This window comes from Arachis hypogaea, chromosome 18 (assembly GCF_003086295.3).
Source record: "Arachis hypogaea cultivar Tifrunner chromosome 18, arahy.Tifrunner.gnm2.J5K5, whole genome shotgun sequence".
Classification (NCBI taxonomy): Eukaryota; Viridiplantae; Streptophyta; class Magnoliopsida; order Fabales; family Fabaceae; genus Arachis; species Arachis hypogaea.
In genome coordinates, this window is record NC_092053.1 from 96,741,558 (window position 1) to 96,759,681 (window position 18,124).

At 35.5% G+C, this 18,124-nt stretch overlaps 1 protein-coding gene across 2 annotated transcripts; it reads left to right on the forward strand.

The window, feature by feature from the left end:
• The first annotated feature begins 12,812 nt into the window (after positions 1-12,812).
• On the forward strand, positions 12,813-17,918 carry LOC112771846 (metal tolerance protein 10). 2 transcript variants are annotated; one of them, XM_025816665.3, is made up of 6 exons: positions 12,813-13,332; positions 15,306-15,418; positions 15,644-15,889; positions 16,019-16,099; positions 16,266-16,496; positions 17,236-17,918. In XM_025816665.3, exons 1-6 carry the CDS (start codon positions 13,113-13,115, stop codon positions 17,578-17,580), a joined length of 1,236 nt encoding a protein of 411 aa, XP_025672450.1. In that variant the 5' UTR covers positions 12,813-13,112; the 3' UTR covers positions 17,581-17,918. The 2 variants fall into 2 exon arrangements, with proteins under 2 accessions (XP_025672450.1, XP_025672451.1); XM_025816666.3 differs by lacking the exon at positions 12,813-13,332 and adding an exon at positions 14,804-15,174.
• Positions 17,919-18,124: the final 206 nt, after the last annotated feature.

The window sequence follows — 18,124 nt, forward strand, 5'->3', positions numbered from 1 at the left end:
TTCGAGTTTGGACAACTGACGGTTCATCTCGTTGCTTAGATTAGGTAATTTTATTTTATGTTTAAGCTTTTTTTTTTTAATTTTCGAAAAATTCAAAAAAATATATTTGTTCATCAGAACTTTTAAGAATGAATTCTAGAGTTTCAAATGATATGTGAAGCCTGGCTGGCCACTAAGCCATGTCTAATTTTTTTGGACTGAGGCTTTCACTTATCATTGCAAGAGCTTTTTGATTCCCATCAATTTGGCTGTTGTATATAATGCTCTGCTGAAGCTTGGCTGGCCATTTGGCCATGTCTAATCTTTTGGACCGAAGCTTTCACATAAAGCTTGGCTGGCTATTTAGCCATGTCTAAATTTTTGGACCGAAGCTTTAGACTAACATTGCATGATTCCTATAATTCTTATTAAAAATTTTGAATTTCTTTATTTTCTTTTTCCAAAATAATTTTCGAAAAATACAAAAAAAATTAATAAACCATAAAACCAAAAATATTTTGTGTTTCTTGTTTGAGTCTTGTGTCAAGTTTTAAGTTTGGTGTCAATTGCATCTTTTTAATTTTTCTTAAATTTTCAAAAATTCATGCATGTGTTCTTTCATAATCTTCAAGTTGTTCTTGATGATTTTCCTTGTTTGATCTTTGATTTTTCTTGTTTTGTGTGTTTTCTTGTTTTTCTTGTGCAATTTCGAATTCATAGTGAGTAAACAATAAAAATCTTTAAGTTTGGTGTCTTGCATGTGTTTCTTTTCTTGAAAATTTTCAAAAATATGTTCTTGATGTTCATCGTGATCTTCAAAGTGTTCTTGGTGTTCATCTTGACATTCAAAGTGTTCTTGCATGCATTTTTTGTCTTGATCTTAAACTTTTATGTTTTGTGTCATTTTCGTGTTTTTCTCTCTCATCATTAAAATTCAAAAAATAAAAAAAAATATCTTTCCCTTATTTTATTCATAAATTTCGAAATTTTGAGTTGATTTGGTAAAAAAATTTCAAAATTTGGTTGTTTCTTATTAGTCAAGTCAAATTTTCAATTTAAAAATTCTATCTTTTCAAAATCTTTTTCAAAAATCAAATCTTTTTTCATTTTTCTTCCCTGTTTTTTTGAAAATTTTAAAATTGATTTTCAAAATATTTTTTCTTAATTTTATTTCATATTTTTGAAATTAATGCTAACAATTAATGTTTTCAGTCAAAAATTTTCAAGTTATTACTTGCCTATTAGGAAAGGATCAATCTTTAAATTCTAGAATCATATCTTTTAGTTTCTTGTTAGTCAAGTAATCAACTTTAATTTGAAAAATCAAATCTTCTTAATTTCCCTTTCAAATCTTTTTTAAAATAAATTTCAAATCATATCTTTTTCAAAACTTAATTTCAAATCTTTTTTTCTAACTTCTTATCTTTTCAAAATTGATTTTCAAATCACTAACCATTTCTTTCAAAATTCTTTTTAATTAACTAATTGTTTTAAATTCTAATTTTATTCTATTTTCCTTCTTAATTTTTGAATACTAACCAATAATTAAAATAAAAACAAAAATATTTTTCTTTTCTTTTAAATTAAAATTTGAATAACTCTCTCTCTCTCATCTCTTTCTATTTATTTTAATTATTTACTAACACTCCTCCTCTACTTATAATTCGAACCCTCTCCCTCTCTCTGTGTTCGAATTCTTCTTCTCTCTTCTTCATTCTATTTCTTCTATTCTTCTACTCATAAAGAAATCTCTATACTGTGACATATAGGATTCCTATTCTTTTCTGTTCTCTTTTTCTTCATATGAGCAGGAACAAGGATAAGAACATTCTTGTTGAAGCGGACCCTGAACCTGAAAGGACTCTGAAGAGGAAGCTAAGAGAAGCTAAAACACAACACTCTAGAGAGGACCTAACAAAAATTTTCGAAAAAGAAGAAGACATGGCAGCGGAAAATAACAACAATGGTAGAGCTGCAAGGAAGATACTTGGTGACTTTACTGCACCCACTTCTGACTTCTATAGAAGAAGCATCTCAATTCCTGCAATTGGAGCAAACAAGTTTGAGCTTAAGCCTCAATTAGTTTTTCTAATGCAGCAGAATTGCAAGTTTCATGGACTTCCATTGGAAGATCCTCATCAGTTTTTAGCTGAATTCTGACAAATCTGTGACACTGTTAAGACCAATGGGGTTAATTCCGAGGTCTACAGACTTATGTTTTTCCTCTTTGTTGTAAAAGACAGAGCTAGGACATGGTTGGACTCACAACCTAAAGAAAGTCTGAACTCTTGGGAAAAGTTGGTCAATGCTTTCTTGGCCAAATTCTTTCCGTCTCAAAAGTTGAGCAAGCTTAGAGTGGAAGTCCAAACGTTCAGACAGAAGGAAGGTGAATCCCTCTATGAAGCTTGGGAAAGATACAAGCAATTGATCAGAATGTTTTCTTCTGACATGCTTTCATAATGGAGCATCTTATGTATATTCTATGATGGTCTGTCTGAATTATTTAAGTTGTCATTGGATCACTCTGCTGGTGGATCTCTTCATCTGAAGAAGACGCTTGCAGAAGCCCAGGAACTCATTGAAATGGTTGTAAATAACCAGTTAATGTACACTTTTGAAAGAAATCCTGTGAATAATGGGACAACTCAGAAGAAAGGAGTTCTTGAGATTGATACTCTGAATGCCATATTGGCTCAGAATAAAACATTGACTCAGCAAGTCAAGATGATTTCTCAGAGTCTGACTGGAATGCAAGCTGCATCCGACAGTACTAAAGAAGCTTCCTCTAAAGAAGAAGCTTATGACCCTGAGAACCCTGCAATGGAAGAGGTGAATTACATGGGAGAATCCTATGGAAACACCTATAATCCTTCATGGAGAAATCATCCAAATTTCTCATGGAAGGATCAACAGAAGCCTAATCAAGGCTTCAATAATAATAATAGTGGAAGAAATAGGTTTGGCAATAGCAAGCCTTTCCCATGCTCTTCTAAGAAATAGACAGGAAATTCTAAGCAGAGCCTCTCTGACTTAGCAACCATAGTCTCTGATATATCTAAGACCACTCTCAGTTTCATGACTGAAACAAGGTCCTCCATTAGAAATTTGGAGGCACAAGTGGGTCAACTGAGTAAAAGAGTTACTGAAATCCCTCCTAGTAATCTCCCAAGCAATACAGAAGAGAATCCAAAAAGAGAGTGCAAGGCCATCAATATACCCAACATGGCCGAACCTGGAGAGAGTCAGAAGGCAGTGATTTTCACTGAGGAAGACCTCAATGGATGTCCACTGGCCACTAAGGAGTTCCCTATTGAGGAACCAAAGGAATCTGAGGCTCATACAGAGACCATAGAGATTTCACTGAATTTACTGTTGCCATTCATGAGCTCTGATGAGTATTCTTCCTCTGAAGAGGATGAATATATTACTGAAGAGCAAGTTACTCAATATCTAGGAGCAATCATAAAGCTAAAGGCCAAGTAATTTGGTAATGAGACTTGGGAGGATGAACCTCCATTACTCATCAATAAACTAAATACCTTGGCTCAACAGAAATTACCTCAGAAGAAACCGGATCCCGGAAAGTTCTTAATACCTTGCATCATAGGCACCATGACCTTTAAGAAGGCTCTGTGTGACCTTGGTTCAAGTATAAACCTCATGTCACTCTCTGTAATGGAGAAACTAGGGATCTTTGAGGTACAAGCTGCAAGAATCTCACTAGAGATGGCAGACAATTCAAGAAAACAGGCTTATGGACTTGTAGAGGATGTCTTAGTGAAGGTTGAAGGCTATTACATCCCTGCTGACTTCATAATCCTAGACACTGGGAAGAATGAAGATGAATCCATCATCCTTGGAAGACCCTTCCTAGCCACAGCAAGAGCTGTGATTGATGTGGACAGAGGAGAGTTAGTCCTTCAATTGAATGAGGACTACTTTGTGTTTAAGGCTCAAGGATCTTCTTCTATAACCATGGAGAGGAAGCATGAAAAGCTTCTCTCAATACAGAGTCAAACAGAGCCCCCACACTCAACTTCTAAGCTTGGTGTTGGGAGGCCAACATCAAGCTCTGAGTCTTTGTGAAGCTCTCTAAGAGCTCACTGTCAAGCTATTGACATCAAAGAAGCGCTTGTTGGGAGGCAACCCAATGTTATTTAATTATATTTATTTATTTTTCATTGTTATTTTATATTTTTCTTAGGTTGATGATCCTGTGAAGTCATAAAAACAACTGCAAAATTAAAGCAAAATAAAAAACAGCATGAAAAACAGCACACCCTGAAGGATAGGCTTACTGGCATTTAAACGCCAGTAAGGATAGTAGAATGGGCGTTTAATGCCCAGCCTGGCAGTATTCTGGTCGTTAAACACCAGAATGGGCAGCACTCTAGGCGTTTAACGCCAGAAAAGGCTGTCTGGTGTCTGGCTGGCGTTAAACGCCAGAAATGGGCAGCAGACTGGCGTTTAACGCCAGGAAAGGTAGCAGAGCTGGCGTTAAACGCCAGGATTGGCACATAGTGGGCGTTTAAATGCCAGATTAGTACAGGGAGCAGAATTCCTTGACACCTCAGGATCTGTGGACCCCACAGGATCCCCACCTACCCCACCTCTTATTCTCTCCTCTTCACACCTTTCCATAACACTATTCCCCAAATATCCTTCACCTATCAAATCCTACCCTCTTCCCCATAACCTCCACCAATCACCTCCATCTCCCTCCCAAACCCAACCCCTATTACAAGAATTCCCTCTCCACTCCTATATAAGCCCCTCATCACTCCTTCCTTTTCACACAAAATAACCACCTAAAACCCTCTTGGTCGAACCATTCACACACCTCCATCTCCTCCATCTCTTCTTCTTCTACTCTTTTCTTTCTTCTTTTGCTCAAGGACGAGCAAACCTTTTAAGTTTGGTGTGGAAAAAGCTAAGCTTTTTTGTTTTTCCATAACCATCAATGGCACCTAAGGCTGGAGAAACCTCTAGAAAGAGGAAAGGGAAGGTAATAGCTTCCACCTCTGAGTCATGAGAGATAGAAAGATTCATCTCAAAAGTCCATCACTAGAAAGAAGATGGAGCAAACAAGAGAGCCCACTCATGGACCTCACTAAGAGCACTCCATTATCCTCCATAAAATCAGAGAGGACCAAAAGGCCATGAAAGAGGAGCAACAAAGGCAAGGAAGAGATATTGAGGAGCTAAAGCACTCCATGGGATCTTCAAGAAGAAGAACTAGCCACCATCACTAAGGTGGACCCGTTCTTTAATTTCCTTGTTCTTATTTTTCTGTTTTTTGAATTCTATGCTTTATGTTTTGTCTATGTTTGTGTCTTTATTACATGATCATTAGTGTCTAGTGTCTATGTCTTAAATCTATGAATGTCCTATGAATCCTTCACCTTTCTTAAATGAAAAATGTTTTTATTTGCAAAAGAACAAGAAGTACATGAATTTTAAATTTTATCTTGAAATTAGTTTAATTATTTTGATGTGGTGGCAATTCCTTTTGTTTTCTGAATGAATGCTTGAACAGTGCATATTTTTGAATTTGTTGTTTATGAATGTTAAAATTGTTGGCTCTTGAAAGAATAATAAAAAAGAAAAAATGTTATTAATAATCTAAAAAATCATAAAATTGATTCTTGAAGCAAGAAAAAGCAGTGAACACAAAAGCTTGCAGAAAAAAAAAAGTGGCAGAAAAAAAGAAAAAAAGAAAGAAAAATAAAAAGCAAGCAGAAAAAGCCAATAACCCTTTTAAACCAAAAGGCAAGGGTAAAAAGGATCCAAGGCTTTGAGCATTAATGGATAGGAGGGCCCAAAGGAATAATATCCTGGCCTAAGTGGCTAAACCAAGCTGTCCCTAACCATGTGCTTGTGGCGTGAAGGTGTCAAGTGAAAAGCTTGATACTGAGCGGTTAAAGTCATGGTCCAAATCAAAAAGAGTGTGCTTAAGAGCTCTGGGCACCTCTAACTGGAGACTCTAGCAAAGCTGAGTCACAATCTAAAAAGGTTCACCCAGTTATGTGTCTGTGGCATTTATGTATCTGGTGGTAATATTGGAAAACAAAATGCTTAGGGTCACGGCCAAGACTCATAAAGTAGCTATGTTCAAGAATCAACATAATGAACTAGAAGAATCAATAACACTATCTGAATTCTGAGTTCCTATAGATGCCAATCATTCTGAACTTCAAAGGATAAAGTGAGATGCCAAAACTGTTCAGAAGCAAAAAGGCTACAAGTCCCGCTCATCTAATTGAAGCTAATCTTCATTGATAAGTTTGGAATTCATTGTATATTCTCTTCTTTTTATCCTATTTTGTTTTTAGTTTCTTGGGGACAAGCAACAATTTAAGTTTGATGTCGTGATGAGCGGATAATTTATACCCTTTTTGGCATTGTTTTTGCATAGTTTTTAGTATGTTTTAATTAATTTTTATTATATTTTTATTAGTTTTTATTCAAAAATCATATTTCTGGAATTTACTATGAGTTTGTGTGTTTTTTTGTGATTTCAGGTATTTTCTAGCTGAAATTGAGGGACCTGAGAAAAAATCTTATTCAGAGGCTGAAAAAGGACTGCAGATGTTGTTGGATTCTGACCCTTCTGCACTCGAAGTAGCTTTTCTGGAGCTACAGAAGCCCAATTGGCGCGATCTTAATTGCGTTGGAAAGTAGACATCCTGCGCTTTTCAGCAATATATAATAGTCCATACTTTGCCCGAGATTTGATGGCCCAAACTGGCGTCCAAAGCCAGCCTATAACATCTTGGCATAAAACGCCCAAACTGGCACCAAAGCTGGCGTTTAACTCCAGGAACAGCCTATGCACGTGTAAAGCTCAATGCTCAGCCCAAGCACACACCAAGTGGGCCTCAAAAGTGGATTTCTGTATAATCTGCACTTAGTTACTCATTTTCTACAACCCTAGGCTACTAGTCTAGTATAAAAACTACTTTTAGAGATTTATTTTACATCTTTGATCACTTTGATCTTTGATCAGTTTTATGCTATCATAGACCATTGTTCACGTTTTGGGGGCTGGCCATTCGGCCATGCCTAGATTTTTTTCACTTATGTATTTTCTACGGTGGAGTTTCTACACCCCATAGATTAAGGTGTGGAGCTCTGCTGTTCTTCATGAATTAATGCAATTACTACTGTTTTCTATTCAATTCACGCCTACTTTTTCTCCAAGATATACTCTCGTACTTAATTCAGTTAAGTCAGAATGAAGGGGTGACCCATGACAATCACCCAATCTTCGTTACTCGCTTAGCCAAGATCGCGTGCCTGACAACCACAAAGCGGTCTGCATGATGTTCAACGTAGTCATTGGACGACAGCTGGAGTATATTCTCTTGGATATCTAATACACGGACCGAGTCCGTGAGATTAGTATCTTTGTGGTATAGGCTAGAATTATTGGCAGCCATTCCTGGGATCCGGAAAGTCTAAACCTTATCTGTGGTATTCCAAGTAGGATCCGGGAAGGAATGACTGTGACGAGTTTCAAACCTGCAAATGTTGGGCGCAAGTGATAGTGTGCAAAAGGATCAATGGATTCTATTCCGACGCTAGCGAGAACTGACAGATGATTAGCCATGCAGTAGCTGTACCTGGTATTTTTCATCCGAGACGAGAAATCTGACAGTTGATTAGCCGTGCAGAAACCGTAGAGGACCATTTTCACTGAGAGGATCTTACAGCTTACCATGGAAGGAAGTAACGCATGGTTGGAAGAAGGCAATAGGAAAGCAGAGGTTCAGAAGCAATAAAGCATCTCCAGACACTTATCTGAAATTCCCACCAATGAATTACATAAGTAACTCTATCTTATTTTATGTTTTATTTATCTTTTAATTATCAAAACCTCATAACCATTTGAATCCGCCTGACTGAGATTTACAAGATGACCATAGCTTGCTTCAAGCCGACAATCTCCGTGGGATCGACCCTTACTCACGTAAGGTATTACTTGGACGACTCAGTGCACTTGCTGGTCAGTTACGCGGAGTTGTGAAGAAGTGTTGAGATCACGATTCCGTGTACTAGTCGTCTCACAAGAAATTACAATGAAGTGTTCAATTATTGACTATGAAGATGCAAGGGGTTGATTTTAAAAGGGCAAGAAATTAAAGGAGCAAGAAAAGTAAATCAAGTAAGCAATTAAAGAAAGCAATTAATAAGGAGAGACATTCATGACAAGAGTTGAGAATATAGGCTTTCTATCTTAGTCATACAATGATTAATTCATCTTATTTAGTCAACTCCAACAAACGGAAGAAGGTATCATGTTATCTTCACACAGGGAGAATGTCAAACAAGACTAATCAATCACATTACAATAATAAACAAGAATTTATCTTATTTCGTCATCTCCAATGTTGGAAGAAGGTGTAAGTTATCTTCCATGAGAGAAAGTCAAACAAGACTAGTTAATCTCAATCCAAATGTCTTAATCAACTCACTAATTGGATTAGCAAGAGATTAGAGTCAATGGAAATAATATTAACTAACAACTCTAGATCACCAACATAAGTTGGGTTTTCATGACTCAAAATTACCTAATTTCTCTTTCCAAGCCAAGAATGCTCAAAACTCTACTCTAACATCCTTCCAAACATTTTGCCAAACACTTGGAAGGCATACAAGGAAAGCATAATAAATTGCAAGGAAGAATAAAATCTAACAACTACCATTTGCAAGGAAAGTAAAATCACAACTTAATTCATCAATAAAAGAACATCAAACATCCAATTTCATTAAATGTAAACCAAATCCAACATGAGTATATGAATATAAAAGAGGTATAAAAGTAAAATTGATAAGAGAACTAAGAAAATTAGAGTGTAGAAACAAGAAATTGTAGAGGAAACAAGATGAAAACAAGTAATCCATTCAAGATCTAAGAGAAATTAACCTAATCCTAACCTAATTCTAGAGAGAAGAGGGAGCCTCTCTCTCTAGAAAGCTAACTAAAGGCTCATCATGACTAACTAAGTGCTCCCCCTTGCTCAATCTTCAATTCTGCATCAAATACCCTCAGAAACAAGTTGGATTTGGGCCTGGGCAACTCAGAAATCGCCCCCAGCATTTTGCCTTTAAGTGAGTCACGTGCGAGTATCGACGCGTACGCGTGGGTCACGCGTGCGCGCCGATACTCACACGTGACTCACTTAAAGGCAAAACGCTGGGGGAGATTTCTGGGTCATGCGTGCGCGTCGCTTGGCAATTTTCCTATCCACGCGTACGCGTCGCCATGCAACTTCACTTCCACGCGTGAGCGTCTTCTGCGCGTGCGGCGTGGGTTGATGTACTCCAAATCCTTGTTTCCTCATGCATTCTCCACTTTGTATGCTTTTCTCTTCATTTCTTCCATCCAATACTTGCCTTATGAACATGAAATCACTCAACAAACACATCAAGGCATCGAATGGAATTAAAGTGAATTAAAATCACCAATTTAAGGGCCTAAAAAGCATGTTTTTACACTTAAGCACAATTTAAGGGAGAATTAAAAAACCATGCTATTTCATTGAATAAATGTGGGAAAAGGTGATAAAATCTCCTAAAATAAGCACAAGATAAACCACAAAATTGGAGTTTATCACCATGCTGATAGGTCTGAGATCTTTAATCTCCTTTGCCCCAACGAATTTCGGCACCAACGCTACCCATGTGACATTAGATTATGTTGATAGTCTTGCCATCTCAAAAAACTTATCACAGCTGTAGTGAATTCCATTCCTAACTTGTTCCAGCACTTTTTTATAAAATTCATGTTGTACCCATCACTCCCTGGAGCCTTAGAAGATTTACAATCCCACACTGCCTCTTTCACCTCCTCCACTGATGGTAGCACCTCTAAACCTTCAGCTTCCTCCCTCTCCAACCGATTGACTAATCCATCCCTGAAACTCACACTTGGAGAAACTTCCTAGTGGTACAAACGTTTATAAAAATCTCGGATAGCAATTTTGATCCTTGCTTGATTCCTCACTAGCCTCCCATTAATCTCCAAGGATTCAATACAGTTATTTCTTCTTCTTTCTGAAGCAATATGGTGGAAATATTTTGTGTTCCTATCCATCTGGTGAGCATGCTGAGATCTTGACATTTGCTTCCAGTGAACATCTTGTCTCACATACCACTTTTCACAGCACCTCACTAATGCCCTTCTCCTTGCCTCCATTGTACCATCATAATGTCCACTACTAACCATATCATCCACCTTCTTTATTTCTTCCTCAAATCTCTTTATCCTCTCAGTCATGTCCCCAAAGTGCTGATTATGCCATCTGCGTATCGGTACAGACAGTGCTTTCATCTTCTCTAAAAATTGTATGTTGCCTAATTCCTTCCATTCTTCATTCACCATTCTGAGGAACCCTTCATGTGTGAACCACGAGTCCAAAATTCGAAAAGGTCTTGGGCCAGTAAATTTCCTGCTGTCTTCCATGATCAACGGACAATGATCCGATAAACCTCTCGGGCCTCCCTTTAGACAAGTCTCCGGGTATACCTCAAGCCACCACAAAGAAACTAGGCTCCGGTCAATACGACTGCAAGACTGACCCCTGAACCATGTATACTTTTGATCATTTAGTGGCAAATCGATCAACTCCATGTCATTTATCCATGTTCTAAAATCTTCCGCAGATGCCGATAAACTTGTCGCTCCTTTTCTTTCTTCCAAATGCAAAACTTCATTAAAGTCTCCCAAATAACAAAAAGGCACCTGACACAGTCCTGTAATGTAACTCAGTTCTTCCCACAAGGAACTCTTCTCAGTTCTCACATGTGGTCCATACACTAAGCAAATAGCACAATAAAACTTATCTTTTACCACAACTCCTTCTACACACATCCATCTATCACCTTTATAACAGTTAGTCAACTTGAACACCGTTTCATCTCATATTAATAATAACCCTCTAGAAGCTCCAATTGAATTTACAAACTCCCAACCCACACTGTCACTTCCCCAGATACGAACTACATCAAGCTTAGTCACCATCTCTTTCTTTGTTTCTACCAAACCCAACATTTCTAATCTAAACTTATTTTTAAAATTTTTTAGCATGCTAAATTTTGCAGCACCTCTCAACCCCCTTATATTCCAAGACCTTAAAATCGTTGAACAAATTTATTGCACACCTATTTTGGATTTTTTGGCCGACTCCTTCGAGCTTTTGCTTTCTGCTTCGCCTGTCATCGCTTCTCCGCAATTGCTTCATTTTGCTCCTGCAGAATAACTATTATATCCAGATTTGGATCTTCTAAAGTTTGAATTTCACTTTAGAGAGTAAAGTGTGATCTCTCACCATTGATTTTATAAGTGGCACCAATAATAAATATGAAAGAGAAACTATTCAAGGATAGAAGATCACAATTTACTCTCTAAAGTGAAATTCAACCTTTAGAGAATCCAAATCCCTCCTCATCACTACACTGAGCACCTAACTCTACTGCAAGCTTCCAAGCTTGTTTGTTCTCAGCCATTTCCTCATTCCAATTAGGTCTTTGTTCTTCGCTTGTTATTTTACCATCACCGTCCGAACCAGCCTCCATCTCTGATCCTGATTCTGTACTGTGCTCGTTGTCATCCTCTTGCCAATTCCTGTGACCCTGTGCACTGCCCTCCGTCAATGTTTCCCCTTCCTCCATTCTCAAATCTATCTTGCTTCGAATATTTTGTATTTTATATATATGTATGTTTCCATGTCATATAAAATTTTAAAATTTGCGTGATAATATATTCCGTATTGTGTCGTATTCTATGTCCGTCTCGGCAAATCATAGGCTAAAATGATTCCCCCTCTTTCCTAGTTCCTACCCTGCAACGGTATTTTGGCCTTATTTCCGTGTTCTGATGCAGTAGTTGTTTTGTGGATCTAATTAGGAATGTTTTTGTGTTCAAAGAACTTGCCTCTCTTTGGAAAACAATCATCATACTTACTATTTTAACCCGTAAAAGTGAACTAAAGTAATATTCCTCCGTCACTTTGACACTATATATACCGTCGTTGATTCACAATATCATATTTTTCATATTTAAATGAAAAACATGGTTTATTTTAATAGTTACTTTTAAATGACGGATCATAATTTCTGTTTCATATTCATATCTCAAAGACACACAATTTCGTGCTAAAGAAAAACAAAATTCTTTTTTTCTTTAAGTAGTATGTAACTATGTATGATGTCTTAAATAGATTATTCAATTTTTAATAGACTACCTGACTCAATTTTTTTGATAGACTATTTTATTTACGTAACCGAGAAAAACACTTTTTTAAAATAGAAATAGAAAGGGTAAGAGTGGGGAAAAACCGAAAAAGAGGTGAAAGGCCCAAAAGCTGGGGCAACTAAGATGGGAAAAAAGGTTAGAATAGGGAGAAAATTTCATAAGGATTATGAATTTAATTTTGATATGTTACTAATTTAAAAATAATTATTTATTATATTAAATATTAAGCGTGTAACTAATTGTTCAAAAAAAATCGAATATGATTATATAATGTAAAAAGCATCAAAATTAAATTGTCAAATAATTAATTATAAATATATAACTGAAATTTATTTTAAATGTTAGAATAAAATTGATTCAATTAAATATTAAAAATAACTTCAAATTTTTTAACAAATGTTAAGAATAAAAAATATATCTTATCTAAGTAAAATGAAAAACAAATTTAAACAACCAATCTAAAGTTTTTTTTTTTATTAAAGATATGAGACTTGAACGCGCAACCTCTTAATTGAGTATAAAGAAACTATACCATTTGAACTATTATTTATTGGCACCAATCTAAAGTTAATAAAGAGAAAAAATACTAACAAATATTAGTAGTTGAACTGTTGAACACAATCAAATCCATACCAAAAGATATATTCAATTCAACTTTACCACAACTATAGTATAGATATCCCCGTCACAAACTTCCCAACTTGAAATGCTATATAGCGCAAAACCCACCACGTACGAGTTGTAATTTCACTATCATACGGCTTTTCACATAGGAAACTTCCTCCTCCTTTTGTCACTCCCTATAACTAGGAGAGCAGTTAATAACTTGATTATCAAAACTAAAAACAAAAACAAAACCATTAACCAACCACCATACATGGCGTCGCAGTCGTCATCACCACCTTCAGGAATAGCAGAGAGTGATGGTGGAAGTAGAGGCAGAACTGAACCGCTTCTAGTGTCGCAAGAAGATGAAGGGAGCGGTTCATGGAGACTCAATGTCAAGGAGTTTAGTCTTAAAAACAACCACGAACACAACCGGAATGGCGGAAGCAACAATCTCAATCACCGTACTTTCACATTTTTACGCAGACCTAGTGAGTGACCCTTCACTTTTTATTTTCTTTTTTTATTGTGTTTTCTCAGTTCTCTGTTGTTATGGTGAAAGCAGTCATCTGAATTCTGAAGCCATCGTTGTTCAGTGCTCACCTTCTTCGGCTATTTTGTTCCTTTGCATGTTTCAAGTTCCTGAATCTGTTTTGTTATTCCGTTTTATTTATGAGTAATATGACTCCAATTAAGCAGAGAAGAATTTTTCTATGGAATTGTAGATTTGTTTTTTTTTTAAATGTCAAATAATTTCCTTAAAAGTTTCATCAGAGATTTAGAAGGTAAAAGAAAAATAAGTGTTCAAAAAATTATAATTGTTTTTTAACATTAATTATTATAAATTTCTTGTTATAAGTCTTCATAACTTACTTTTTTTTTTTTTGCAGTGTCCATCATAAATTTTTTTGTTATTTAATTATCTTATTACTCTTTAATTATTTTTTTGTGATTTTTTTTTTTGAATTAATTCCTGTGCTTCCAAAATGGAAAGTGGATTCGGAATTAAATCGAACTATGAGACTCCTCAATAAACTTGTTTTCATACACACGATGGGTGTGAGCAATAAGAGTTGCATGTTAATTCTGGCGAATTTGGACCATTAATTTCACTATTCTATACAATGGGTAAGGGGGGGTGGCCATGTTTGGTTGTTTTTCAGTGGTTTTCTCAATTATGCAGTATTAGGTAGCTTTCGGTTACCGAGCCAGGAAAATAATACACAAACAAGATTTTCACTATTTCCACTTTAAAGAACTGAAAATAAACTAAAACTTCTTCTTTTTGGACGCACTGTCTTCTTTCTCAGCCTTAGAGTTTGCGGTTTGATCCGTCTCTGAAACAGAAATATAGCAATAACACAAAATTCTTTGGTTGTCCAGACAGTTCTGTCTTAAAAAAAAAATCATGTTTTTCTGACCTTGAAAATTCGAAAATTGAAAATTCCTTTTTTTCTGGTTTCTTTAAAAATTTGGGGCCGTATCTAAACACAATTTTAGACTGTGTTTGGAATTACGGATAATAATACAACTTAAGAAACAAGGATGAATGGACTTTATGTCTCAATATGATAGAAACACTAAAAATAGAGCCGCTAATGTTCATCCTAATATGCACGCTAATATTTTAGTCCCACTATCTTAATGCAACTAATTATTTGTGTTTTAATATGTAACCAAACATGATCTATGCCATTATGTTTGTGTATTTTGTGTGATACCTATACAACCAAACGTTGCTTTCATGTTTGTGTTTTATGTGGTGTAGTCTTGATACACACTTTTGCATAAAGAAAGAGCCTTTTAATTACTTCATTGTTTGGTAGTGGTTAAAGGAAGTGCTGGTGTTTGTCTTTTTTATTCTTTCAAAGTGGTCCAGCCTTGAAATGGTGTCATCTGATGTAAGGTAGTAACCACAAAGTTGAAGAGTAATATCATTTGGGTATACATGGATTTTGATTTATAAAAAATGAGTAAGGATCAATTAGACATTAGTCTAACACCTCTACCTATGTTTCTGGATAAGAAGATCCATAACCCTTTTGTTTACCTTTCCTTAATGGTTGAAAAAGATAACCTGATTAAGTACTTTACGAAAGTGCACTATCTACAATTCAATTGTTCACTTTTTTATTTTTCAACTTTGAGATTATTATAAAGGACCGTGATTTGAAAATCTTGGCATTTTCTAGTAATTAATTGAACATATTCAGAAAACTTAGGCTCAATTGAAGAATTTAACATAATGAAAATAAATAGAAACTACGTTTTCAACATGCTTCTCCACATCTTGTGTGCTACCTAAGACTGGTATATGCTATTGATAATGTGTGGTACTGTGGCTTTTAATCTAGTTTATCAAGTGTTTTTATTCTTAACAAGTTTTTGCCATGTCTTAGCATGTGGCATTTCCTTCTTAGTGTATGTTTATGTATATGTATATATTCAAATGTTGTTGTTTCAGGGAAGCAGCGCAAGGTGGCAGAATATTACAAGAAACAGGAGAGACTCCTTGAAGGATTTAATGAGATGGACACTATGGCTGAAACCGGGTTTTTCCCAGGAAGTCTCACTGAGGTTGATTGTTCTATCGCCATTATTTACCGATAATTTGTCATAGAAGGAGCATCTCTAACAGAATGCTATGTGTTTGATATAGTATTAGTGAAGATTTTACCGTTTCTGTTAAGTGTAAAACTGTGAAGGAGTTTAATTTTATGATATTAAGTATGGCAAAATTTGATTGGATCTCCAGAAAGAGCATTCTAGTTCAACTAACAAATTGTGCACCATGTTTCTCAGGATGAAATGAAGCAACTAGCCAAGAGTGAGAGGATGGCGGTTTATGTGTCGAATGCGTGTAACTTGCTGCTCTTTGCAGCTAAGGTTTTTGCCTCAGTCGAGAGCAAATCCTTAGCTGTCATTGCCTCAACCATGGATTCTCTCTTGGATCTCTTGTCAGGGTTCATATTGTGGTTTACTGCGAATGCCATGAAAACTCCAAACCGTTTTCACTATCCAATCGGAAAGAAGCGCATGCAACCAGTGGTAAGACTTTATTAGAGAGATCATTTAGTCCTAAACATTAATGTTAGATTGAAACGATTGTTGCTGTTTCGTTTTCACCATTTTGTCGTTACTTAATACACACTCATACTGATTGTACTTTGTCCACAGGGTATCATTGTGTTTGCATCAGTGATGGCAACACTGGGGCTGCAAATTTTGATTGAGTCTGGCAGAGAACTTATTACCAAGGTAATTGTGATGATCAAGTTTTTCTTGTTCCACTAATTTGTTTGAAATATGTGCTGATTTGGATCCAACATTGTTTTTTTCGTTGTTTTATTTCAAATTTAGCCATTGATGCAGAGTGTACCAAAACACCTAACTACTAATTTCTTTTGTAATTCTTTTTCTGCAGACTAAGCCTGAAATGGACCCAGTGAAGCTTAACTGGATGATCGGAATTATGGTATCTGTCACCGTTGTGAAGTTCATTCTTATGGTCTATTGTCGAAAGTTCAAGAACGAAATTGTCAGAGCATATGCACAAGATCACTTCTTCGATGTCATTACCAATTCGGTTGGATTAGCTGCTGCTGTGCTTGCTGTCAAGTTCTATTGGTGGCTTGATTCAACAGGAGCTATTGTTGTAAGTTTCATTTCTACCACTTATTTTCTCATAAGATTTTACTTTGTTTCTATGGTGATGTTTTCTTAGACTTCAAGTTACATGCCACTGTAAATTTTTAATAGTCTTAGAGGCATGTTTATGTGTAACATCATTGTTTTTCTTGTTACTTATTCTTATAATTCTATAGGCTATTTTGCTATATGTTTTCCCTCTCAAAACATGTTTTTGTCTACCAGAGTCCAAGGTTTTTTGTTCCAAACGTTTATGAATTTCTTCAAAAATATCCCTAAGGTTAATTTCATTAATTTTCTCTCTAATGTATTGAATCTGTGGCAAAGCTATCCTTGGACATTTTCAATTTTTCCCTAATGTTTTAGATGAATACGTCTAGGGATAATTTTGACACAGATTGACAATGTAAGAAACAAAATTGAGGAATAAAATTAAATGCTGGGATATTTTTGAAGAAAATTACAAATATTAGAGACAAAAAACATATTTTGCTCTTTTTTTTACTTGAAACAGTTACCATGTCGTGATGAAGTTTCCAAACATGGTATTAAATGTTTGTATGTTATATGATTGCTTGTTACATATTCTTACTATCCCACAATGGCCTTAAACTCCAAGTATATGAAGATTACACTCTTAAAGGAAGGTTTGAGTCAGATGACTGTTTGTTTGTTACTTCAAGCCAACTTTTTTATTGGTCTTCCAAGGGACAACATCCTTAATTCCTTAATGTCAAATAATGCAGATTGCATTATACACAATCAACACATGGACAAGGACAGTGATTGAGAATGTCTGGTCGCTCATCGGAAGGACAGCACCGCCCGATTTCCTGGCGAAGTTAACTTACCTTATATGGAATCACCATGAACAGATTAAGCACATAGATACAGTCAGAGCATACACCTTCGGTGCACATTACTTTGTCGAAGTTGATATTGTGTTGCCGGAAGACATGCTTCTGAATCAAGCACACAATATTGGTGAGACTCTCCAAGAGAAGCTGGAGCAACTTCCAGAAGTTGAGAGGGCTTTTGTCCACATAGATTTTGAGTTCACTCATAGGCCTGAACATAAGATCATGGTATGAAAGATATTCATGATATCTTAGGATAAGGGCAAGAGGGGTTTTTTTACCTTTGCTGTTCAACTTAATGTTTCTTCAATTTTTTGCTTTTCCTTTGGATCATTTAGTTAAATTTGCTTGTATCTTGAACTGTAATCAATATGATAGAAGTTTATCTGTGTATAAACAACTCTTAACTGCACGGTTAAAAGGCCGATTTAGTACTCCTAATAGAATGTAACGATTTTATTTGATATTAACTTATATCAAATAAAATTGTTACATATAACATTGTATACCAATCATTTAGGACCTATAGTTCATATATTGAATAACTTTCCAGCAGTATTATTTATTTCAAACATGATTATGTAATATTTAACATCTCTTTAAATTTGTTAGGTAAAATTATTTGGATCACCAATTATGACAAATGTTACTTTTATAATATCTAGATCTTTTAAATTAAAAGTAGTTTTATCATAAAAATGTTTTGTTGAGTGTATAAAAATAATTTTATACAAAAAATTACTCTCAAGAATTTAAAAATATAGTTAGTTAAAGTGGT